This window comes from Ambystoma mexicanum, chromosome 2p (genome assembly GCF_040938575.1).
Source record: "Ambystoma mexicanum isolate Mex_15411 chromosome 2p, UKY_AmexF1_1, whole genome shotgun sequence".
Taxonomy (NCBI): domain Eukaryota; kingdom Metazoa; phylum Chordata; class Amphibia; order Caudata; family Ambystomatidae; genus Ambystoma; species Ambystoma mexicanum.
The window spans coordinates 538,146,943-538,173,415 of NC_090923.1; the positions used below are offsets into that span (position 1 = coordinate 538,146,943).

At 46.9% G+C, this 26,473-nt stretch overlaps 1 protein-coding gene across 1 annotated transcript in view; it reads right to left on the reverse strand.

The window, feature by feature from the left end:
* The window catches only part of NUP210 (nucleoporin 210), a 1,233,892-nt gene that overhangs the window by 605,823 nt on the left and 601,596 nt on the right, over window positions 1-26,473 (reverse strand). Inside the window, exons 16-17 of the mRNA XM_069643978.1 lie at window positions 2,106-2,279; window positions 974-1,166 (exon numbers count right to left, since the gene is read on the reverse strand). Of these exons, the coding sequence (XP_069500079.1) occupies window positions 974-1,166; window positions 2,106-2,279 (367 nt within the window). The remainder of the gene's footprint in view (window positions 1-973; window positions 1,167-2,105; window positions 2,280-26,473) is intronic.

Below are 26,473 nucleotides of genomic sequence, written 5' to 3' on the forward strand. Positions count from 1 at the left end.
AAAGATGAACACACATCTGCTGTGTGTCATGCACACAACCCATCAGCACACAGGAGGTGAGCCAAACAAAGATTCCCCACACGTACTAGGACTTATTAGGCCCAGTTTTTACTTCAAGCCGTCAAAATGTAAAGCAGGATGTGGAAAATGTTGTGTGTTGGGGCTTGGTCAACAGACATGATAAGACTTAAGTTATGCTTGAATTCTATGCACACTAATGTTCGAAGAGCAACAGGGCTTGAAGCTTTGCGTACCATGTCCTGTTCTCCCATGGTAGCATTACAAATCTGTAAATGATGCAGGCTATGAAAGGAAAGTACCTAGCAGCACTGGTGCCTCTGTCACCACCAACACCAGTGCCTCTGGCCTAGAGACCGGTGAGAAGCAGAAGAGTAGTGCTTAGGAACACACTCTCTGGTTCTATACACACTTGTGGAGCCTTGTAGTGCCACGGATTGACAAAAATGCACCACAATATTGCTGATGTGTGGTTAGAATAAATATCTACAGGTTGTAGTGGTTTATTTACAACTAAAAGGGAAATCTGATCTTGGAATGCTCCAACCTATGGTGTCAGGATGGTGTAAAATATAGGTGTCAGGGTGCCTAATATAATAGGGATACTTGACACCCTCTAATTTTTCCAAAATACTACACAATGTCGGGATCTCAATATCGCAATTACAGGGCTTTTGCGCCCAGCCACTTCTGATTCTCCAATATATCGCTCAAGACTCAAGGATATAGTGCAGTTTTACTTCTTTGTCCAATTAACATCGCCCCCTCTCAATTTAAAGTGATGCCCCCTCTCACTTCAAAGGGGTGCTGTATCCTCCTCTCATTTCAAAATGACGCAGGCACCCCCACCACTTCAATGGGATGCCTGCAAGAAAGCACTTGTCTAGCTTTTGACTCGCAAGGAGTGCAATACGAACAATCAATATAAAAAAATGTAGTCAACTATGTGCAGTACCATGCTGTTTTTTCTGTCCATTCCCATCATTTTTGAAGGTTATCTTCATTGGTTTGGTGTTCTCAATGCTAGCCAAGGATACTCTGGTGGACTCCCAGGCAATGTTAAGGGAACTGAAGTTATCAAATTGCCGTCCTTGCTCATCAAAAGCTGCTAGATCCAATACTGGATTCCGGTAGTTTGAAACTGGTACCTAAAACAAAAAACAGGCAAGTACACTGTTGTAACACAAATTAGAAGCCATACATGCATGCATACATACATGGAACTTAAATGAAAGTTTAGAATTGTGAATTTCTGAAATTAAAACGTAATTCTGGCAACTCTAAAGTGAAAACTCTTCTCTCCTAAATTCTAAAAAGTAATGTTGATTTTGTTCGGTATTAAGGGCATTGATTCAGAATGAAACCATTTCAAAGGCCAAAGGCCTAAAGCAGTTTTATTTTAAGCGTGTAAATAAACTGAACAGATATTTCTAATGATCAAGCCAACCTTCAAACTCAGGTATGCTTAGCATGGTCATTTGCATGCCGGGCTACAGCCATAATTATAACGCTGTGTTTAAATTATGCCAAAAAGCCAACTTTTCTCGTTGGAGAGGGTAATCCCGCACAATCTCCCTTTCTCCAGGATTGCTGCCCAGGCCACAATGGTTGTCTACATGTTTCCGATGCATAATGGGAGGTGCTGGGGGTGGGGTATTGAAAGGCGTAATACCATTTCCATGTATGGTTATATGCTATCTTGAGCTATGAACTATTCTGCTGCTTTCATCAAATATATAAAAATATACGAAAAGAAAAAGCATATTTTTGATTGTTTTAACATGTGCATGCATATGTAAATACAACCCTGCGCACAAGTTTTAGAAATAAAATTCACAGTGTAGCTTTGTTGACCTTTCTTTGAATATAAATGATATTGCTTATTATGCTTGGCGCTTGTAGGACACCAAGTCATGAGACCATACTACAGACTCCATGGGTCGATGCCCAACTGAGACTTAACAACTGAACAGTCATCCCATTCTAATGTTTAAAAGACTGCATAGAAAAAGAAAACATTTAGAGATTGGGCTGTCATCGTGCTTCATTAACAATTGAGGATTCCTAAACACGGCACTTCTACTCACCACCTGCTTATTTTGCTGCAACAATGGACAGGAGACGTCAAACTGAGCATTCGCATAGATGGGGGTCAAAGCCAGCCGTGAGGGCGGAGCACAGATGAACTTCACAACTGCAGGTTCGACAGCTGGGAATGGGTTTGTCACAGTGGGCTTGTTTCCAACTGTCAGTGCTATAACCTGTATAAATAAAATGAAGTGTATTAGCACAAACATACAAAGCCATGCGAAGCTGACAGTTGGTACATTCTACACAGCAGACTTAAGAGGCATGACAGAAGCGTGCTGCCGACCAAACAGATTAAATGTAGCGCAGGCCTTATTGGCTAACAAAACACCAAATGTAGGTAAGTCCCCTGGACAATAGCTACATCTACGCCCATCATTTGCTGGAGACATAAATTATTCCTATTCGTTTTTCATTATAGTTTTATTGTAATTATATTTATGGAGCAAATGAAAAATTATTTACATGACAAAAACGGTGGGTGCAGCAACCCCTTTCATGATCTCACGGAAAAGTAGGTGGGTAATTAGCGAGGCAGGACGTCTAGGATTAATCACCATGGGAACATTGAATGGGTACAGTACAGACAGGTGAATAGTCAGACAGGTAGATTACTAAGCAATAAAACAATGTAAATAATCTCAAAAGGGGATCGAATGGGGGCAGGCGATAATGAAATGAGATGAGCTAGGGTTGGAGACCAATTGAGGTAGAGAAAGCAGGCTTTTGGCTAGTTTTGGGGAGATAGAAGTGAGAAAGAGTGGGGGATTGCACTGAGAAGTGGGGATTGGAGGCAGCAGAGAGGTGAGGAGAGGCGCTGGGGAGAAGTAGCGAGCAGTTGTGTTCGCTAGGTAGAAGGTGCTAGAGACTACAGATGGATTTAAAGACTAGTAGCAGGAACAGAGATAGGATTGTCTAGTGAGATTTACAGCATGGAGGCAGTGAGCAGAAGAGGAGGAGGAGCGGAAACAGGGGCAAAGTTGAGAAATGTGTTAGGGGGAGTGCGTTTAGAGGCAGGCAGAGGAGGAGGAAAAAGTTACTTACCAGTAACTCCTGTTCTCCAGCATTGGAATCTTTCATGGATTCACAAGCTCATGAGTATTCCTCGTCAGGCTGGGAATCCTCGGTAATATTAAAGCAGTTTAGCTTTAAAGCTTAAAGCTCCTCATCACCTATATAGCCTATTGCCGTCACCTTGGGTCATACTGTCCCAGCCAATGACATTAGTTCTCCTTAGCTCCACCCTTGCTGGCATTCTTCAGATTTGGGAGTGCATGCAAAGTGGCAGTCGGAACTACTGAAGAGCCATAAAGAGGTAGAAGGGAGAGTCACATGTGAATCCATGTACGATACCAATGCTGGAGAACAGGCGTTACAGGAAAGTTACTTCTTCCTTCTCCAGCATTGGATCTTGCATGGATTCACATGCTTATGAATACGATTATACAGCAGTACAAACACAGCCATGGGAGGCAGAGCAGCTCAACAGTAGCAATGCAAACTCACCTCTGGAACACTCACCTCAAGCAAAAAGGTTGCGAAGCACAGTCTGGCCGACATGAGACTCCTCCCTGGAATCCCTGCCGAGGCAGTAGAATCTTATGAAGGCATGGACAGACCTACAGGTAGCAGCCTTGCAGATGTCAAGCAGGGGGAACACCAGACCGCAACACAGTTGTTGGGGCCATGCCTCTTGTGGATTGTGCCCTCAGCCTGCCTGGCAGAGGCCTGTTGGCAAGCTGTTGACAATGAGAAATGCAGCTAAATAGCCACCTGCGAAGTCTTGCAAAAGTCTTTCGTGCATATAATATAAAACCTCAATCCACAGGCAATGTCCAGTGAAATTCCAATGGGACCATTGGCATGAAAGAAGGATGTGTGAGCAGCGGAACCTTGGAGCAAAGAAAAGTCAAATATGGAGATTTGCAAGAGAGTCTGCAATTCCCCAACATGTCTGGCAGTAGCAATTGACCAAGAACGCAGTCTTTCACGAGAGACATTTTAAAGGAGCCTGGTAAAGAGGCTCAAAAAGGGGGCCCATTAACTTGGAGAGAACCACATTGAGCTCCCAAGCTTGAACAGGCGCTTTATTTTTCAGAGAAGTCCTGAACAAGCCTATGTGACCAAAGAGAAGGCTTGCCAGTTGTCTGAGTATAACGGGAGATAGCAGCCAAGTGAACCTTTATCGAGGCATGTACTAGGCCTGCTTTTGCCAATGATGGAAGATAAGGCGGGATCTGGTTAGCCTTGATACGCTGAGGGTCAAGTTGTTGAGATCAACACCATATGGAAAACCTTTTCCACTTATGTTTGTAACAGGAAAGAGTCGACTGAGCTCTAGCCTTTGCCAGACTCTCACAGCATTCCAAGGTTAACTGGAAGGGTACACGTTCTATGGCTGCAGGAGCCAGGCCCTCAATTTCAGGGATGCTGGGTCGTGATGCTGGACAGCTCCTCCTTCCTTGGATAGTAGGTCTGAAAGAGGGGGAAGCTTGAAGGATGGTGCAGGTCGGAGTACCAGATTTGATGTGGCCACAATGGAGCAATTGGAATCATCCAGCTCCATTTGAGGGCATTGAGTACTCGTAGAATAAGACGGATGGGAGGGAACAAACCCTCCGCAAAGACATGGAGAAAGCATCCCCTAGACTCCTTGTTTAGAAAAAGCTTGCTGGCAAACAGGCTGCATTTGGAGTTGGCCGCTGTGGCGAACAAATTGATTTGAGGTCGACCCCATCTTGAGAACAGTCTATGAACTTGATCCTGATGGAGCTTCCACTCATGGCAGCATCACAGCTCCCTGCTGAGAGATTCCACAAGGGTGTTGTGGATCCCGGGCAGGTGAACTGAAATTAATTGCATCCCCTGAGTTATGGCCAGTGCCACAGGGACTTCCTTGGAGAGGATGGGAGAGTGGGTCCCCCCCTTGCTTCCTGATGTACAACATGGTGGTTGTGTTGTCTGTGAAGATGCGGACCATCTTCCCCTGTAGCTGGTGTTGAAAACACTTGAGAGCCCCGAACATAGCCCAGAGCTCTAACACATTGATATGAAGTGTCTTGTCCTCGGGTTCCCAGAGATCCCAGGTGTGGAGTTTTCCTGACAGGACTTGGGAAAGTTTATGGAGAATCCCAGAGATGTTAGACATCGAATGGTGTCCTTGGTATGCTGCAGGGCCATCTGGTGAGACCACAAGGACATTTGCCCAGAAATTCGAGGGTGTGTCCCCTTTGCACGATGCTAAGCACCCACGTGTGGCTAGTGATGTTTCTCCACTGGTCGACAAATTGAGACAACCGGCCTCCCACTGAAGTGCTGAAGTAGGGAGGCCAGGCCCTGATCCTGGTCAGGTCGGCTTTGGAGCTTGTGAGCGGGTTGTAGATCCGCACTGCCTCGGAGCACCCTTGTACACTTATGACCTTCCCGAGTAGGGCATCTGTGAGGTGGAGTGAGAAGGCAGACGATAAGACATTTGTTCATACACCCTGGATACCCTGGAGAGTCTCCCTTTCCCAGAAAGAGGAACTAGTGTGAACAACAGTTTATCCTTTGTGGATCGTGGGAAAGAAGCCACCAATGGAGTTGGAAACTCTGTCGATGATGGTGTTGATGCCAGCCTCAGTGGCAATGCCACCCATGGACAAGGTCGCCGGCAACTAGGTAATTTCTCCGAACTTACGGTTCGATTACATTATTGCCGTCGAAGATGGCGTTGCTGAAGAACTGCTTGTGACTCATGAATGAGTGACTCGATGGTGTGGCAGATGCCAATGGGTGCTTCTTCGGAACTGCGCTGACTAGCCCTTCAGCATGGACGGAGCAGCTGATGAGACCAATTATCTAAACAGAGCCTTAAAAGCTTTTGTAGCCATCGACGGGGGGTAGTCGAACTGTGTGATGTATGCCCATGATCCCTCTTAGGCCTCTACCTCCAGGAAGTATACTCATGAAATCTCGACCTCTTTGCAGAGGGGGATTGCTGTGCAGGCCTGCCGACCCTGGTAGAGGCATGACTGCAGACTGAGGCCGAGTCAGAGGTCCCGTCACCTTCCTCCAGCCATACGACCAACCACCAGTGGCGGTCCTTTTGAGTTTTAAAGAAGAAAGCTTAGCAGATGAAGCAGCGGTCCACTTTGTGGCCTGGATGGAGGCAATAAATGCATTTTGGATGCCGATCATCCACAAAAACGTTCTTTAGGCCAAACTTGTTGCATGGCTTAAACAAACATCTTGGTGGCATCCGCCATCGTCATGAGGAGAAGGCATCACGAAGAAGCTCTCCATGGTTAGAAGATCCCTCAAAGGTCCGGATCTTCACCAGCAACTGATCCCTGCTACTGGTAGTCAATTAGGTGACGAAAAAAGAATAGCACAAAGTTGAAAATTCGGGGAGTGAATAACGAGGGCTCCCAACACATAAACGGGCATCAAAATCCTAAAATGGCCATCAGGGGTGGATCTGAAGAGGACAAACATCATTGGTTGGGGCAGTACGACCTAAAGTGAGACCAATGGGTTATATATGTGACAAGCAGTTTAAGCTATAAATCAAAACTGCCCGACAATGGGGAATATTCATAAGCATGTGAATCCATGTAAGATGCAATGCTGGAGAATTGGAAGAATTTGGTCCAGTTCTTTCTGGACTTGCTCATGTTCCCAGAATAAAGCCTCTGGTTGAGACTCTAACCCAGGATATAGGGCAGTGGTAGAGAAACTCCCAGAAACCCCCTTGGTTTTGCATGCAAGTAGCTTTGGGTTTTCACCCTAAGTTACTAGGGTAATCCAGACGTGGAACCCTTGCTCACTGTTCTTAGAGAGGCACAGCTCCACCTCACTGACGAGGCCCAACCAGGCCGAAACACGTGTCTGGGGTTGCTGTTGGTACTCTTGTTCAGAAGAAAATTGCCAGGCATTTCAGAGCTGGACTGCCCTTGGGCAGGACAAAGACTGATATGTAGTGGAAATGTATCTTCTGTGGAAGGATGGTGAGCTAAAGACTCTAACCCGGGATATAGGCCGGTAGTAGAGAAACTCCCAGAGCCCCCCTTGGTTTTCCCAGAATAAAGCCTCTAGAGGCTCTCCTTCTGAATTCTTGCCAACTTACAGCAGCTGAGCAGGTGGTGTTATAACAGAAGACCCAGCAGGCACCAGGGTTACGAGTGGCTTGGCCTTTGTGGGCTGTGTTAGAAAAGACCGTGCTGGAGGCATCGCTCTGTCAACAGTCGTACCCTTAGGAAATTTGCTTGCAGAGCCGTCACTGGTGCTGTGGATGTCAACGGTGCTGAAGTCGGTCGGGGGCAGGGGGAAGAGGAGTAAAGCAGTTCTGGATATGGCAGGTGTAGTCGTTGTCAACGAAGCAACCGTCGATGAAGAGGTAGTCAATTTAGGTCTGTGGACCGTGGACATACCGGTCAACGGAGTTGTTGGTGTCAACGACTTATGCCTGTAGCTCGTCGACAGAGTCGTAGTCGCGGATGTCACCTTTAGAAGAATAAGACTAAGATGGCGGCCTAGTAGTAGTCGTGGACAGAGCAGCCACCAACGGGGGAATAACCGAAGTGTGCAACTTGTGTGCCCTTGTAGGATTCTCCCCCAGGGCAGGTTCCTCATGCGACCTCAATCTCTTGTAAGAGGTAGTTCATTCCAGAGGCCTGCCGGCCCTGGAAGAGGCATGCCTATGAACCGAGGCCAAGTAGGGGACCTGGCACCTTCCTCCAGCCAAGGCATCAGCCTTCGATGATGAGCCTTTCGAGTCTTTGACGAGAAGGACAGGCAAATGGAACAGTTGTACTGTCGTGGTGAGGATGCAAGAAATATAGGCATTTGTCATGCTGGTTGTCCACAAACAGGTTCTTGAGGCGACACTTGGAACAGTGCTTGAAAAGGCTCTTCTTTGTGGCGTCCGCCATAGCAGCGTGTTGAAGGCCTCAACGAGAGACAGAGAGAGGGACAGAGAGAGAGAGGGTCTCACACAGCGAGAAGATCCATCAATGGCACACCGGCAACGGGTCACCATTACCGGTAGACACTAAAGCGACTGATGTTGAAGAAATGATATCTCAAAAAATAGGCCAACAGTCGATATTTCGAGGACTCCCAACACGTAAACGTGCGGTTAACATCTGATGATGGCCACCAGTGGTGGAGCCAAGGAGGAATAAGGTCATTGGCTGGGACAGTATGACCCAAGGTGACAGCAAAAGGCTATATAAGTGGCAAGTACTTTTAAGCTTACTGAGGAATCTGAATCCATGAAAGATCCAATGCTGGAGAAGTCTATAGCAATAGTCGAGAGGACTGAGTGAGTACAAGGGTGTTGAGTGATTTGGTAGAGTGGTAGGTGATAGGAAGATAGGCTTTTTTTATAAGCAGGTTGAACCAGCAGCAGTCAACACAGATAGGATGACTTGGTGGGTTATCAACTCATTGCTGTGCAGCCAAACACTGCAAAGCTGACAATATTGCATTCTTTATGCCGCATTTTGTCGCATATATATGTGGGTGGATGGTTTAGGGTTATAAATGTGAGGGTACTGGAGGAGGTTGCAGGCGGTCCCACCCCCTCCCCATATATATGCGGCAAAATGGGTTTTAAAGAAAATAAAGTTGATATTTTCATCTCCGTAATATTTTATTTGCAGTGATGAAAAAGAGCTTTCTGTGGAGCTTGAAGTTGCTGTCAAACAGAACTCCAAGGATGTGAGAAAAGGGGTATGGTTCAAGATGGGCAGAGTCAAAGGACCTGGGGGACTGGCATGAAGGTCAGGGTGGTAGATCACTTCAGTCTTTGCAATTCAGAGCTTTATGTTGAAACCTGCAATCAAGCATTGGATGGTTAAAAGGCAATTGACAATGTGGAGAAGCCAAAGGAGATGTTCTTGCCCAGTGAGGAGCTTCGAGGCCTCGGGCAGAAAGAGGGGTACAGTAAGAGCTCTTTGGGTTTCATGAGATGCAGAAGATTAGTATGAGAGACAGATGGCCATCCAGAAAAGGACAGGGTCTTGGATACCAAGGAGAGGGTTTGGAGGACGGGGTGGTCAACTTTCTAAGAGGCTGCTGAGGGAATAAATAAAGGAGAGTTTAGAGAAACGGCCAGTGGTGATGCAAGAAGAGTCATGACTCCATGCTTTTTCAGTCAAGCGTTGGCAGGAGAATCCAAAATGGAGGGTTTCGGTGGTTGCTGGCCTCGAGGTGGCTAGTGATGAGATTGAAGAAAACTCCTTCAAGGACTTTGAAGATGTAGGGAAAAGGGAGACGGGGAGGTAGTTGATTGGGTTATTCTGATCAGAAAAGAGGTTTTGAGAAGGGTCAAACAGTGACATTCTTCAAGCAGAGTGGGAATGTTCTCATAGGAAAAGTGAATAGGGAGAGCAGGTGAGGGGCCCAAGGGCCTGAATTGTTTGGGGGCAAATACGCCAATGGAGGCACAAGACTGGTTGGCTTTCATGTGGGTGGGCACCATTGCCTTCAGAAAGACAGAGAAGCAATAGCAGAGGAGGGAGTGGGTAGCAGAAGGAGATCGAGCAGTGAAGGAAGAGAGAGAAGGGTGGATAAGGAGTAGTGGGTTTGGGAAGAGAAAATGTTTGCAGACTGAGGAACAAGGACAGTCATACTGGGCCTTACGCATAGCCCTCAAAACCTGGCTGCTTGCCTAAAATTCCTGCATACTCTAACCAGGAGCCGCACCTCTGTCTTTAAGCTCGCTGTGGAACCTATTTTTCTCATCTACCTTGTATGTAATGTCTACTACCTGTAACAGTGCCTCAATACGCACAGGTTGTGTGCGCTTTATAACGGAGAGGGTCTCGGTGCACCTTAAAAGGTTCAAAAGGTTGGAAAAGTAAGAGCTGAAACAGAAGTAACAATGTGTTTTCAGGATAGAATAATGTATCTAAATCTTGTCACTACCACCTCAGGCTGCTGAGACGCATCTTCCCTTATATCTCCTTCCCCAACAGATGGACCTCTATTATGTCAATTGCCATGCCCAGACTAGACTATGCGAATTCCATGTACATAGGCGATCCGTCATACCAACTTAAACTGCAAAGAGTCTAAAACGCAGCTGCTAAACTCTTGCTTGCTCTGGGATGAACAGACCACATCTCACCTGCTCTCCGCATCCTCCACTGGCTTCCCATTAGTCGAAGAGCCACTTTCAAAATCCAATGCATCACACACCTAGCAGTGCAGAAGTCAGGCCCATCATACCTCCAAGAGAAGAGTATATGCTACCACCCATCACGCACCCAAAGGTCAAGCACAGCCCTTCTAATAATGATCCCAGCCTCCAACTCAGCTAGACTGGGAGGGTAAGCCTTCTCAACCTTGGCACCAACCATATGGAATTCGCTACCTCCCCTTATTCGTCACACTCAGGATTACATTGCTTTCCGTAAAGCAATCCCCAATGCCAAAGTCCAGCGACAACAAGAACAAGCACTAACCTGAAACATAACATGAGCCATGGAATACCACTAACCAATAAATTAACTCTCTTACCCCGGAAAAGCAGGGCAGTCAGGAAACGGAAATCAGACCCGAGAAAGATACATTTCCTGCCTTTTGCAGCTAAAAGCTAAACGCACCGAACTCAGCTTCCAAAAAATTGCTGGTGCTATAGTATCAATAGAGGCATCCACTACCCAGTAATAATAACTAACAACCATGTACCGGCATGACAGAAGCAACTATGCTTGACCAAATGCTCTCAACAGGCCATATATAACCCACAAAGCACTCACCAACCCAGCCTAAAATTCTAAAAAGGAACCGGAAATAGGAATGCAGACTCAGAGACCACTCTCCATGCTGCGCACTTAACACTGATCTCTCACATCCACCGCACTACATTTACCACTAGAACGCAGTAAACAGGCGCAATCCGTACTGGCTGCACACATACCAAGTGCACCCAACCACTATTTGCTACATTACTCTCTCAACTGATACGGACCACGGTCCCCGAGGGTCTTCAACCCACAGCGCTTTGAGATAATACCAATGGTACATAAGGCGCTATGCAAATGCACTATAACAGATAACACAATGCAGAGTCCTCTGAAGTGAATTCCTTGAGGTGCAGGGAGCCAATGTAGCTGGGCGAGATCTGGGGTGATGTGTTAATGTTTGGCTAGGTGTAGGATGAGTCTGGATGCTGTGTTTTGCATGGCTTGCAGGAGGGACTAGGGTGCTGCATTGTAGTCCAGTGAGGAGAGCATTGCCGTAGTCCAGGCTGGAGAGAACTACTGCTTGGACTGCGCGTTCAGAAGTCATAATGAGGAAGGATGTGTCTGAATTATGGAGGAGTTGTAGTTTTAAATTGCATGTTTTGGTGACAGCAGCTATGTGTGGTGTGAAGGAAAGGATGTGAAATGTGATAGGCGTGGAGAGGGATATGTGGGTATGAAGTGATTCGGGGGACAGAAGAGATATTCCGTTTTGGCAGGGTTTTCTTGAAGAAGCGGGTGGCCATCCATGAGAGACTGCTTTTGAGGATGTGGAGTTGTGCCTGGGGTGTGATTTGGATGTATATTTGTGCGTCGTCTGCATATTGGTGGAAATGTACATTGGGTTTGCTAAGGGTCTGTCCAAGGATTCAACATATAGGTTGAAGAAGAGTGGAGACTGACAAGAGACTTGCAGAACCCTGTACTTGAGCAGCATGGGGTTGGATCGATAAGGGGACAAGACAAATTGTGTCCTATCAGTAAGGAAGGAGGTGAACCAGATGAGGACAGGGCCCAAAAATGCAATTCTCAAGACAGGATGTTGAGTAGAATGGCATGGTTGATGGTGTCAAAGACTGCAGAGAGGTCAAGGAGTATGAGTAGTGTTGCGTATTGTGATGTTGCAGAAGCCATCGAGAAAAGTGAAGTGTAGCGGTCTCAGTGCTGTGTCCAGGTTGAAAGCCATATTGCAGTTGAGTAGTGACAAAGCGTTCCATGGTTCGTGTGAGGTGTGGCAGAATAGTGATGGGGCAGTCATTTTCTCACAATAGGGGGTTGAGAGAGGATTTTTAGAGGAGGAGTAATATTTTTCCCGTTTTTATTGCAGAGGTTATAGTATCATGTGAGTGACTGGTGTTGATGTTGAGCCAGTGGGAAACTGGGGGGGGGGGGCTGGGTAGAGGGTTATGCAATTTGATGCGAATTGAGTTGGACATGCATCAACCAGGAAGTGTGCCGGTTTTGTTTTGGTAGTAAGTGTGATGAGGGTGTCAGTTGATAGGGTAGGAGGTGTCCCATGTGTTTGGAATGTTTGGTAGGGACTGATGGTATTGCGAGAGCAGAGGAGAGGGATTGCCTGATGCTCTGTATTTTGGAGTTGAAGTACGGTATACTACAGTGGATGGGGGAGCGGATGGTAGCTTGGAGAGGGATTTGAAAATGTTGAATAGTTTGTCTACAATTCGAGGCGGATTGGAGTTCATGGGTGGCTTTAGCATTGCATATGGATGTTTTGTATTTGTTGCATCAGTGTTTTTCTGGTGGCGGGGCAGTGGTTCTTTTGCCAGGTTTTTTCTAGCCATCTAGCTTCCTGCATGATAGAGAGGAGGGAAAGGCATGGTTTAATGGTGGTGGCTGCAGGGTTTTTGTGATCTGAAAGGGGCAATTTTGTCAAGTGCCGTTGTGATGACAGTGTTGCAATTGTTGAGAGTGGAGGGATGTGCATGAGGGGATGAGAGGGGTGGTATGGGTGGCACTAAAAATGTGTTTTAAATGGCTTGTCCAGCTGGGGGGTCATGGGGCTGTGGGTACTTGTGTGGTAGAGGGATCATGAAGTGACAGGAAAGTGGTCTGACCACGACACCCACATTTGATTTTCCACACATATATGAGTTTTGCTTGAAATCAAAAGGTCCAGGGTGTTGCAAGCTTGTGTATGGGGTAGGTGATGAGTTGTATGAGGTCACAGAAAATGAGTGAAGTGATGATACTCTTTAGTATGGGGTTGCTGTCTGGATCGGAACTACCAGGTCTGATGTCGCCATGGTGGATATTGATACATGGGGAGCTGTGGTTGTTAGTTGTGAGGTCAGTCCAGTTGCGGTGGAAGTTGGGATTGTGTGTTGGGGGCAGTAAATGAGGTGGAGAAAGGAGGGGTGTGGGCATGATGCAAGTGAGAGCTTCAAAGGGTGTACATGGAGGAGGATTTGCTAAGTGTGACTGACTTTGTATATGATGGCTATGCCAGCACCTTTTTGTGTAGGTGGTCTCTGTGGGGGATGAGATAGAGTGGGGGGATACAGGTCAGGGATAAAGGTGTCTGGTGGGACTTGAAATCCTTTTCCACAACTCCGGCGTTACAATGCGGCGCCCACTCGGTTGAAATTGCTTACAGCACGGCCATTGCACACAAACCCAAACTCTCAATGATGACAGGCTGTCCCGGGGAGCCTATGGAGAAGGAAAATTCCACGTTTTCTTGTTGGAGTGAAAGTTAAACGAAATAAATAAAAGAAGAATTAATAAGACAGATGGGATTGGAATGGACCACACGGTTCCTCCAGGGAATGATCGTGAGAGTGGTGTAGATAAAAGACACCTCTTAACAAAAGATTGTATAGGATTGGGACATAATTGAGCCCAACTCTTGTCCTGATGAAGGGCAGATCCAATTGGAGCACCGTAATGGCTCAAACCGACAGAAACGTGCGTCTATCATTGTTTTTGAAAGAAATACACACAAATAGTCATTGGTGTGACAAAATACTAGTGAAAGTGGTTGGTTTTAAGCCCAAATTTATGTCATTGGGCTATGTATTACATTATATATGATTGGGTCTTTTGTTATGCGATTTTGTACTAGGTATCCTGTGTTCGTCAACGGTATTATGAAATGTGGGGATGAACCTGGAATTTTTTTTCACCGACTGGTTATGAAGATTTACTTTTATGTGGCATGCAGCAGAAGGATACAATTTATATTTGTGTAAACTAAATTGTATGACTGTAGATATTGCATGGTTGCTCTGTCGGACATAATTTGGTTTTGATCCTTTGTTGTGTAGATTTGCACTTGTAGCCTGGATGATCAAGACCATACCAAGAACCCTTTGGTTGCTGGTGGGATTTGAGCAATGTTTCTGTAAGGAAGAATATATCTGGAGAGAGTGCATGCTAATGAGTTTATTGATTTCATCTGTGTGAGCAAGTGCAACGTAGCAGCTAAGAAGAATGCAGGTGTATGCAATTAGTTGGTTAGTGGAGTTCAATTCACTGAGTGCTTTGTACAAGGCATGTTTTGTGGCCACCAATGGCAGACGGGGGCTAACAGGGAACATAGAACAAAAAAGGTAAAAGATATTTTCAAGGGCCCTTAGCTTCTTTAACCGAAGGAAATCTCTTAATATCTTACATTCTTAAAGTAACCCGAAAGTAGTTCATCACGAAAGTGATATAAACAGGAAGCCAATCCTCTATTGACGGTGAAAGGATCACAGGATGGTGGCAAGGAGCGGGACTAGGACTGCAAGGGGAGCTTCAGACTGCACCCCTAAGAGGGCAAAGGGGGCGTCAATCCTACCATCCACACTTAACTGGACACCCCTAATTGAGTTCTCAATAAAGCTTTTCCAGGATCACGTGATTAACCCTAGTTAGTTTTTGTAGGTCTGTTGCCCTCTTGAAGGCAGACCCAGACAGCTGGAATGAGTGCCTCTGATGGAGGTGTGCTGAGTTTGGTGTTCCTCTGAGCCCAGTTTAAGCCCCTTCCGAGGATGTGAAGACCATTCAAAGATACGGTTTTGGGGTCAGACAGCGCAGGATGATGACTTCAGTTTCAGCTATAATTCACCAAATTATATATGAAATTTGACTCTAAAGTGAAGTATAATGGAAACAACAATCATGAACTACATGTACTATTTCAATTGTTTAACAAAGGGTACTGCTACCCCTCCACAGCGAGTTTGAAACCTGTGACGTGGGAATGTACTTTTCACTGACAAACAGAAGGTACATTATTTCTGCGTGTGCCTCAATTCAGGTTTACAAACAATTCACAAATGGCTGCAGATTGATGTGGGCTGCACATAGGATCATGTATGGCAAGAAACATGTATTTTTAAAACGAGTAAATGCTTGCAAGTATGCTTAACTCTTCATTATCTAGGAATGATTTCTACCACTCAATCATGCTTCATGCTTTCAATTAGTGTACAACCCGTACACATCTCATTGAAGAAAATCCATGTTTATTCTTCAACTTTCTATCCAATGCCATGGCATTAGTGGACCATACCACTTAACAGAGCCAGTTCGTTGTATTTGGAATATATTTTGGAGAAGCTTAAAAACAAAGCAATATAAATTAAACAGCCAGTTTTTACATTTAATGTCATCCTGCGTATATTAAACTGCAGCAAGGTCCTTTAACATGGGTCCACACCCTTTATCACTGTGTATAACCATGGAGACGACCACTTTTGTACTAGTGTTTTTTTTATTTATAAAATGTTGCAGTGGCCGGTTCACAAAAAATAACTACAAAGAAAAATGTCTGCTAGGGGAAAAAATAAGAGAGGGTGACTACTTGTCTCTTAGCAAGGAGCAGTCAGCTGGCTTAGCATGCAGGCTGAACTGCATAGTTGGATTGGTCCATGCACCTGCTGCGCTTTTCAGCTTCATTGAAGATATTACAGTCGCAGATAAAGGATAGTACACCATTTTAAATTATAAGGAATACACTATCGAAACGTGGTGCTTTCCAATTAGTAATGTTTTATTAGGGCAACTGTTTATTAATTTTTGGGTAAGCTGAATGTTAAACCAGGCCTTTCCTAAGGATAGCCAATAGGGAAGGTTTCATTTAGTCTCATAGATGGGAAGTGAGGGACGCTTCCACGGCTGGTTAACCCACAACAGTACTATGCCTAGGAGAGCAGGTAGTCTTAGAAAAGAACTCTTGCCCTTCTGATGAATCCGATGGAATAATCACTGATTTCCCGGTGGTCACTTCCTCCCATGTGGCCAGAGGACGGCAGCCGCTACCTGATCATGGGGGCGGATGAGGGCGGACCACATGGGGGAGACAAGCTCTGGGGAGATGCCATAGCTTCATCAGATGAGCCATGGTATCCCCCATTTTCACTTGAAGACCACCCTCCCCTATGAAATACCCTCATAGCCTAATGTAACACTTATACTCATCCTCCTATGAAGAATAGGGAAACCCTTTCCCCATCCTATAGGCCAACCTTACAATTGTAGTCTGCTTTCTAAAACCTGTGAAAACACCTTCTCCAGTTCCACCTATCAATCATCCAGAACTGGCTTGCCATTAAAAACCATTAAGAATGTTTATTCAAGTTCATTGTGCCAGATGGCAAGAGTGGACTACCATTTTCAGAATTCTCAAAATACTGGGGTGAGGAAGAAGGATTGAGCAACGCAGAGCGAAAGAGGCCACAAGCTCAGCTGCTGCATGAGGAGGACACGCTGCAGGGACGCCAGGAGCTGGTAAGGGACTACTGGGTGTTTACAGGTACCAGAAAGCAGCGCTTCACTCACCGGAGCCTGGAACGAAGCAGACTAGCCAAGTGGAAGCCACAAGAGGCGGGAAAACCAGAAGGAAGCGGCTGCGAGAAGGGAGCAGATGAGAAACCGTCCACCAGCTCACTGCGGGAAAATCCAGAGATGCCAATGAAAGCCGGTGATTCCACCCAGAGACAGAGGATACACCGTGGCATATCAGCGAGCACGCATAACACAAGCAATTGTAAATAAGGTTACCGAAAGAGGAAGAATGAAAGAACTTGTAAAAGGGGGAACTGAACTACGGGCAAAACCCTTACAGGTGTATGAATGCACACAGTGCAGCTATAGTGGAAACCTGAACAGGATAATATTGCAAGGAGATATATTATCACAGAAAGTATATGTGCAACGTTGGGAGAGGTCCTGGCAGGAGAGTATACCAGGCAATTACAAGTGTATGAAAACCAGCAGCCCTGGTAGGTGAATATACCAGGCAGTTACAAGAAAGGAGTGTGTTAACCAGGAATAAAGAGGTCCTGAAAAGAAACATCAGGACTAGGAAAAGGATTGTGCCAATTAGAAGAGGAGGAGCAAATCCCTGGCAGAAAAATATACCAGGTATCCTGAAAAAGACAAAAGTGCAAAACCCGAAAGATGTGTGTGCAACATCAGAGTGTAAAGTGAAAACCAGGAGGAGGGAAACACCAACTGAGCAACTTTTGTGTTGGTGCCATGCATTCTTCTTTTGTGAACACTTTCCAAAATCACCCGAGGTTAAAGGCATTACCATCTTCAACTTAGTTTGTAGTGCGATGGTCAGAATAGAACTTGACAGTTTCAGTTTCGGACATTCTGACACCTACAGATTATTAACTTTGGTTTAGGAAGGGAAATTCCTCTCCAAACAGAGTCAGAGAGGCTACCTTGTGTCCAGGCTTCATTCCTGACATTTCACACCTTATAAAAGTTTGAGAATGGTCTTTGTTAGCAGAGGGGCGGAACAAAGTTTTACAGATACCAAGGCATATTGTAGGTCCCTCATTTCTCCTATCAGGAAATAAAACATTTAAACTAGATTACAGAAAGCACTTTATTAACATCCCTCAATGGCCCAACTGTTTTAGCCATGGGAGGATTACCCATGATTGGTTCTAGTTTCAAGCATCTAAGACAGCCAAGGCAATAGCCAAATGCCAATATGTGAATGTGATTGGCACAATAACTGAACATTCTAGGACTATGTGATTAATCCAAGTTTAAGCCTTGCTAAGAGGGCTGCATGGGACGGTCTATCTTCACTGGATGTCGTCAGTCGTCAGCTCCACTATCACCTGGAACAGCAAGAATGAGGAAAGCAGGGTCTTCATCCACCTGTTGTAAGGAGGTGGTTTGGGATGAGCATCAAAGACAGCAGCAGCAATAGCACCTGAAGGAGGAACCCAACCTCCTTGAGCTGAAAGGCCTGTTAAGAGCTGAGAAGCAAGTTCTTCATCCAAGATCCACCAGATGTCTGATGGTAAGTCAAGAATAAAAAGGATGAGGAGAACACCTTTGCTTGGCATGGAAGACCAGGGAGACCAATGCCAAAAGGCTGTCTGCGTACTAACAGTGACAGAGGCATTCAAGGTTTCAAATTGGCTGATGCATGAGAATGCGTGGAGCAAATAGAAAGAGGACAAAGAGAAACCGATGAAAACTAAGGTGGGAGCCTGCGGACCCAAGTGAAAACAGAGACAATGGGACCACTGGAAAAGCTACTTGGCAAAGCAAAGCTGAAACTATACGAACCATTTTCTGCGATACAAAATATTCATACACTAAGACTTCATGTTGGTATAGTGTCTCAAAATATGTTTTACCCGAGGTATTGAATGCTGAGAAAGGGAGTTGAAAACCCAGTCAGAACGTTTTCAGCCCCTATTAAAAGAGAAAGCTGCTTATAAGGAAAGACTATGAAAGCCCAGAGTGATCATTGTATGTAGGAGTTTCCCAATTCTTAAGGGTTTAAGAACAAAGATACTTTTGAAAAGAACCAGTGAAGACTCGACTACAAAAGCCAGTGGCAACCCTGACAAACCCAAAAACTCTCAAAAATAAATGATTTCCTAATTACTACTCGAGTCAGTCCATTATGTTGTGGAGTCACTCACAGCTATAGAGCCAAATTTGCCAATCAAGAGCTGTATTGCTGGACAGCGGCTCAATGGACCAAAGGTTTCAGAATGGCAGGTCTAACCTCTGAGTCGCAAACGCCTGAATAAACACTGCTCCAGTGACATCAGAGCCATGGGATGGATTGGCATACTCCGACAATGTGACCCCTTGGAGCAATCATAGCTACTCTGAGCCTCGCCCATCTGGCTATAGCATTAGCTTGCTTTCTTATGGAAGGACTAGAAGTTGAATACTCCGACTAGTCACTACCTTCTCAAGGACAATGACAAAACTCCTGGGAAGGAAACAAAAGGTTCAAACAACCAATTGTATAAGGTACCATACATCAAGGATCCATTAGAGGACTGAATAATGTAATACGGCTTCCTATAAAGCATGCCAAACTAACTATGCAAACAGAATAGTGTATGACTGTTTTGTTTTGCCCAATCTGGAAGCCTAGTTATTTTAATGGATGCATTAGAATTGCTCAAAATAAGTGGCAGGATCTCACCTGCATGTTATGCTAGATTGTCCGAAGTTGAAAGTGATCACTATTTCAAGTCTAGGCCATTAGAGTAATTGGAATGGACTCACCTAAACAGACAGTTTTTGGTTTCTTGTCAAGTAAAGAATTCAGAGTAGCAGTGGCTGTGAGAATTCTGGATACATTCAGTACCCAATAACTTAAAGGATTCTTGGGTTCTACCTCTACTCAAGAAACACACGCTAGACCCTAGCGTCCCGACAAACTACAGACCCATCACTACTGTGCCCTTCCTACTAAAAATTCCTAAAAATGCCTACTTGCAGATTCAGAATCACCTATTGTTATTGTTATTGTTATTTTGCATTTGTATATCGCCTTATATACCATTGGTATGGTCTGAAGGTGCTGGTAGGTTGAACGCCCTTGGGAACCGAAGTTCGGGTCAGTGGAAAGATTAGAGAGAGTCCAAAGGTGCGTGTGCGCACCGGTATGTGTGCAGCTGGTGCGGAATTCATGTGGTAGCTGCTTCTTAGCGGTAGGTGTGGTGGTTGAGAGATCAGGGATATGTGTTCGGTTTGGCTGGAATTATCCAGACCGAGTGTGGCGGCGTTAGGCCTGAGGAGATACGCCTGGCTGGGGGTGTGAGACCAGCCATGTTTACTTAGAGTGATGGGGGGTGAGCGGCAGATGTTGATATGAGAACAGTTATACCGAATGGTGTCATAGTATCTCTGTGTTCTAGTTGAATGGTGGTGTAAGGAGAGAGTAAGCGTGGGGTGTGATATGCAGTATGCTCTTTCAAAGATTCCTTGCATTCCAAAACAAAATAGGCACGTCGCGCAATTCTGAGCGGTCAGGTCCGTTCTATGTGTTTTGGTTCACATCCGCTCTATGCGCTATTCACCCATACACTCATTTGTTCCATACATTCGTTCGCTCTCCACATTCGTTCGGCCTCTCTCCGCACCCTCGGCCACACCCTCGTTCGCTCTCCGCACCCTCGTTCGCACCCTCGTCCGCTCTCCGCACCCTCGTCCGCTCTCCGCACCCTCGTCCGCTCTCCGCACCCTCGTCCGCTCTCCGCACCCTCGTTCGCTCTCCGCACACCCAGCCCCTCTCCGCACACCCAGCCCCTCTCCGCACACCCAGCCCCTCTCCGCACACCCAGCCCCTCTCCGCACACCCAGCCCCTCTCCGCACACCCAGCCCCTCTCCGCACACCCAGCCCCTCTCCGCACACCCAGCCCCTCTCCGCACTAATCCGCTCTCCACTCTCAGCCGCTCCCCACTCTCAGCCGCTCCCCACTCTCAGCCGCTCCCCACTCTCAGCCGCTCCCCACTCTCAGCCGCTCCCCACTCTCAGCCGCTCCCCACACTCGGCCGCTCCCACGCTCCTTCGCTCCGCACGCTCCTCTGTTCTGGACACTCTTCAGCTCTCCACGCTCCTCCCCTCTATGCACTCAACCTGTCTCTACACTCAACCTCTCTCTACACTCATGTGCTCTCCACATTCATCTGTCTTCCACATTCATTTGCTCTTCATATTCGTCCGCTCTTTACTCTCAGCTAACCTCCACACTCATCCGCGCTCCACACTCGTCCGCCGGCAGCGCTCCTCCTCCACGCTCATCTACACTCATCTATATTCATTCGGTCTCCTATTCAGCTCTCATCCTCCGCACTCATCCGCCCTCCTCATTCATCTGTTCTCGACATTCATCCGCTCTCGATACTCACCTGCTCTCGACATTCATCCGCTCTCGACATTCATCCGCTCTCGACATTCATCCGCCCTCGACACTCACCTGCCCTCGACACTCACCTGCCCTCGACACTCACCTGCCCTCGACACTCACCTGCCCTCGACACTCATCCGCCCTCGACACTCATCCGCCCTCGACACTCATCCGCCCTCGACACTCATCCGCCCTCGACACTCATCCGCCCTCGACACTCATCCGCCCTCGACACTCATCCGCCCTCGACACTCATCCGCCCTCGACACTCATCCGCCCTCGACACTCATCCGCCCTCGACACTCATCCGCCCTCGACACTCATCCGCTCTCCATACGCATCTGCTCTCTACATTCTTCCGCTTTCTGCACTCATCCGCTTTCTGCACTCATCCGCTTTCTACACTCATCCGCTCTCTCCACTCATCCGCTCTCCACTCATCCGTTCCCCCCACTCAGTCGCTCCCCCCACTCAGTCGCTCCCCCCACCGCTCTGCACACTCATCCGCTCTCCCCGCTCAGTCGTTCCCCCCGCTCAGTCGCTCCCCCCGTTCAGTCGCTCTCCTGCTTCTCTGCTCTCCACGCGCCTCCGCTATCTACGCTCCTTCACTCTGCACGTTCCTCCGCTCTGCACGCTCTTCCGTTCTCCACGTGCCTCCGCTCTCTGCACATAGCCGCTCTCCACACTCGACGGCTCTCCACACTCTTCCATCCTCCACATTAATTTGCTCTTCAAATTCATCCGCTCTCCACACTCATCCGCCAATAGTATTCATCCTCCTACACTCATCTACAACTCATCTATACTTATCCACACTCATCCTTACTCATTCGCTCTCCCCACTCATCTGCTCACGTCCTCCACACTCATCCGCTCTCCACAGTCAGCCACTCTCCACGCTTATCGGGTCTCCACGCTCATCCGCTCTCCACGCTCATCCGCTCTCCACGCTCCTCCGCTCTCCACGCTCAACCGCTCTGTACATTCATGAGCTCTCCACTTTCATCCGTCTTCCACATTCATTTGCTCTTCATCTTCGTCCGCTCTTTACACTCGGCTGCCCCCCCACACTCATCCGCCAACAGCATTCATCCTCCACACTCATCTATACTCTTCACAGTCATTCGTACTCCCCACTCGTCCAATCACGCCCTCCACACTCTTCTGCTCTCCACGCTCGTCCGGTCTCAACGTTCATCCGCTCTCTGCACTTTCTACATTCCCAGTGATTTATTCCTATTGTCCACTTCACTGTTTTAGATCTCCATTACTCGTTTTAGTTCTGTTTGTCATTGTAGGTTACAGTCTGGTTAGTTTAGCTGTATTTTATTTATTTATTTTGTGGTTTGCTGGGTCGGTGTTATTGTGATGATTGGTGTTGCTGGTTTGGAACCGGTTGGTTTTAGGGAAAGAGACAGGTTTTTAGTAGTTTGCGGAATGCCGTTAAGTCCTTAGTTAGGCGGATGTGGGGAGGGAGCGAGTTCCATAGGGTTGGGGTCAAGGCTGAGAATGATGCTCCGCCTAACCTGACTGAGTTTGTCTTGGGAATTACTAGGAGGCCGGCTGAGCTTGATCTAAGGGTGTGAGTGGGGTGATAAGGTATTAACTTTTCTTGAAGATATTGCGGTCCAGTTTTATGTAGTGCTCGATGGGTGAGGCATAAGGTTTTGAAGGCCACTCTACGGGCTACTGGAAGCCAGTGCAGTGTCTTGAGGGCTGGGGATACGTGGTCTCTTGGACCGAGCGCGAGTAGCACTTTGGCGTTTATTCAGTTGGTAGGCATGAATTCCGAGGTATAGGGGGTTTCCGTAGTCCAGTCTTGATATGACGATTGATTGGACCGTGGAAACTCTGTTGGGAAATGAGAGATATGGAAAGATGCGCCTAAGGTTTTTGAGGTGGTAGTGGCAGGACTTTGAGACATTGTTGACTTGGCGCGAGAGTGTTAGGTCGGAGTCAAGGGTGCATCCAAGATTTTTCACTGTGTTGGAGGGTGTCAGTGAGTTGCCCATGGCGGGTGGCCAGGGTAGTGGGTGCGGTAGAAGATCAGAGTTGCCACAAACCATGATTTCTGTTTTGGATGGGTTTAACAAGAGGTGGCTTTGGGTCATCCAGCGTTCTATGTTCAGGAGGCAGGATGCAATATCAGGTCGGGAGTTGGGTTTTGCGTTCAGGATTTTTAGAATCAGTTGAGTGTCGTCGGCGTAATTGTAACACAGGATGTTGTGTGAACGAATTATTGGTGGGAGGGTGATCAGGTAGAGATTGAATAGGAGGGCGGATAGACATGCTCCTTGTGGGACTCCTGTGTCGACTGGTTGGGCTTGGGAGGTAAAGTCGGAGAGTGTCGCTATTTGGTGCCTGTCTTTGAGGAACGAAGCTATCCATTTAAGGGCGGTTCCACGTATCCCTAGGGAGTGGAGGCGGTCCAGGAGGATTGCGTGATTGATCGTGTCAAAGGAGGCCGATAGGTCGAGAAGGATTAGTGCGGCGCATCCCGCAGAGTCGGCTGTCATTTTAAGGTCATCCCAGATCGAGGTTAGGGTGGTTTTAGTTCCATGACGGGTTCTGAATCTTGATTGGGCGGGGTCCAGGAGATTGTTGGCTTCAACAAAGGCATTTAGTTGGGAGTAGGCGAGAAAAATAACTTGTTAGGACTAAGACACTAGGACTAAGACAATCGGGTTTCCGGCACAGAGACAGCCTTAATCGATCTCAAGACACAAATGGACAATCTTAAAGACAATGGCAAACTAGCCCTTCTCCTCCTCGACCTTTCGGCAGCTTTTGACTTGGTAAACCACGATATTCTTTGCAAACATCTAACCTCAGGAGCCAAGTTCTCTGACAAGGCCAATGCCTGGATTCAGTCCTTCCTTAATAATAGATCCATCAGGGTCTTTTCTCCCACTGCTGCCGCTGAACCGGCCCCTGTCACTTGCGGCGTCCCCGAAGGTTCCTGCGTTTCCCCCACATTACACAATGTGTTCACGAAACCACTCTTCGACATATTAGACCATCTGGGTGTCATCTACACGAATTACGCAGATGACACTCAAATACTTATCCCACTAATAGGAGACTACGCCACCGACAACAATGTACTTAACAACATTTATTCCATTATCCAAGAATGGATGGCCAAACACAGACTCTGCCTCAATGACGACAAGACCGAGCTTCTTCTACTAGGCTCCCAACCCAGACTCAACAACCTTGACAAACTTTACCAGACATTGACCATTGACGGCAACAATATCTCCGTCTCCAACAGTGTCAAAACTCTGGGGATCTACCTTGACTCCTCCCTTACACTGACTAGACAAATCAACACCATCTCTTCCGCCACCGCGTACACATGTAAGCTCATTAATGCCAGCAGACCCTACCTCTCAACCTCCAACTGCACTACACTAGCTAGAGCACTAGTACTCTCAAAAGTAGACTATTGTAATGCTCTCTACTTGGATACCAGCCAAAAGCACAACAACAAACTCCAAGTAATCCAAAATAACGCACTAAGATAAGCACTGAACATACCCAAACGTGAGCACATCTCTGATGCTAAAAGCTCCACTCATTGGCTATCCATCCCACAGAGAATCCAATACAAAACACTCTCCCTCACACACAAATGCTTATCCAACCAAGCACCTAGATACCTCTCTGACAACTTCACATCCCTTCTCGCCCAACCAGATCAGCCCAAACACAATGCTTAAATATCCCCAGAGTTAAGCTCCAAAAAGCAGGGGGCACAAGCTTCACGGTGCTCGCCGCAAAACTCTAGAACTCACTTCAAGTTGATCTCAGATCCGAACCTTCCTTTCACCGCTTTAGACACAGAGCCAAACCATGGATACGTGCCAAAGAAGCCCAAACGCCAACTCAAGACTAACGTTAGCCACACAAATGTATATACTCATATGCATATGCTCTATGTAACCACTTGTATATATTGCTGAACACTGCCTTTACTATCTGTAATGCCTATTCTGTACTGTTTTTTTTGCAACTTTGTAACCATGACAAGCGCCTGGATGCCCCAGGGCCAGGCGGCGCTATACAAATAATAAACTAAACTGAACATTCTCCGATTTTTGTTGACTCATGGGAAATGAGCTAGGACTATGAATGTTAAGGACTATTAATTTAAAGTAGGAAACTTAATGTTTTTACAGAGTGCCATCATGTTATCATATGCCTCTCTGCATTTTGACATCAGTAATGATCGTTCAAACAAAACAGGTTACTTATGAGGGTGCAGGTGTATATATAATTTCTTAAGAGGTAATCCACATGATTTGCTTAGAGGAATGGCGGATAATTAGAGTTAGGGTTGCCGGTCAAACATTCAGGACACCTGCGGCCTAGAAGGCGTGGCAGAGTGCTGTTGTGACTTCATTTCAGGCTGTGCGTACAGTGGTGGGAGCGCAGATGGATTCAGCTGGATGCTGAGAACTGGGCTTTGACAGCAGAGAGCTCCGGTTGGAGGTGGCGAGATCTTGCAGTGTAAGTGGGCTGCCGGTGCTGGCGCCCAGGTGAGACCAAGTTGGGGCTGGAGCCAAACCCCTTGGAGGAGCGTGTCCAGGCCGGTCTTGGACGGGGGTTGGCTTGGCAGGAGTGGCCCGATGCACCTGGGTGCAACGCTTGACATGCAACTGACTGGCAACCTAGAGGTGCATGAAGGCGATGGGTAGACGTTGGGCATTGGTGCAAAAGCAAACAGCGCATAGCCCCTGTGACGAGCAGGGCTCGGTTATGGTGACAGGCAGAGAAGCCCTGTCAGTCACTCTGTGGCATGGGAGCAGATGTAAGAGGAGCGGGGCAAGAGTTGCAGGCCAGTGGTGTCAGTGTGCCGCATTGAATCGGCTAGGTGAGGTGTGCCCAGACTGTTTCCACCTCCTGGGACATCCAGGTATGAAGAGGTGTGCAGTCATAATGGCGAATTACAACAATGTCTAAAACAATGTCGAAAGAAAAATGTCAAATTTTCATTTTTTTATTTACATGTTTTTTGGGATCCGGGGCTAAAAAAAAAATAAAAGGGGTAAAACAAAAAAAAATTACAAAAGGGGGGTTGGTGGGAACCCCGAATTTCGAACAAAAAGCAACTAAAAAAAGAAATTCGACTTTTTTTTAGACATTTTGACTTTCGACATTATGCCATTCGACTTTATGACTATAAACCGAGGCAGACATCCAGTGACGTTCCTTAAAGACTAGGAGGGCCGGCATGGCATCTAGGAAACCTGGTGGGCCACTTCATTTGGGGTTCAAGAGGTCTTGGTGTGGCCCAATGCTACTGGTGCCCCCAGTATTGGGATATGGAGATGATGCACTGAGGCCCCAAGTAACAAGCTGTTCAAAGGGGACACATCGAGCTCAGCCGGTAGGTCTTCAATGAGGAGCCACTATTAGCACGAGTATCTGGTCTACTTGCGGCTGGGTTGGAATCTTTGCTTGCAGTGCGTGGGTGTCCCGAGAGGTATTTTTGGCAAACT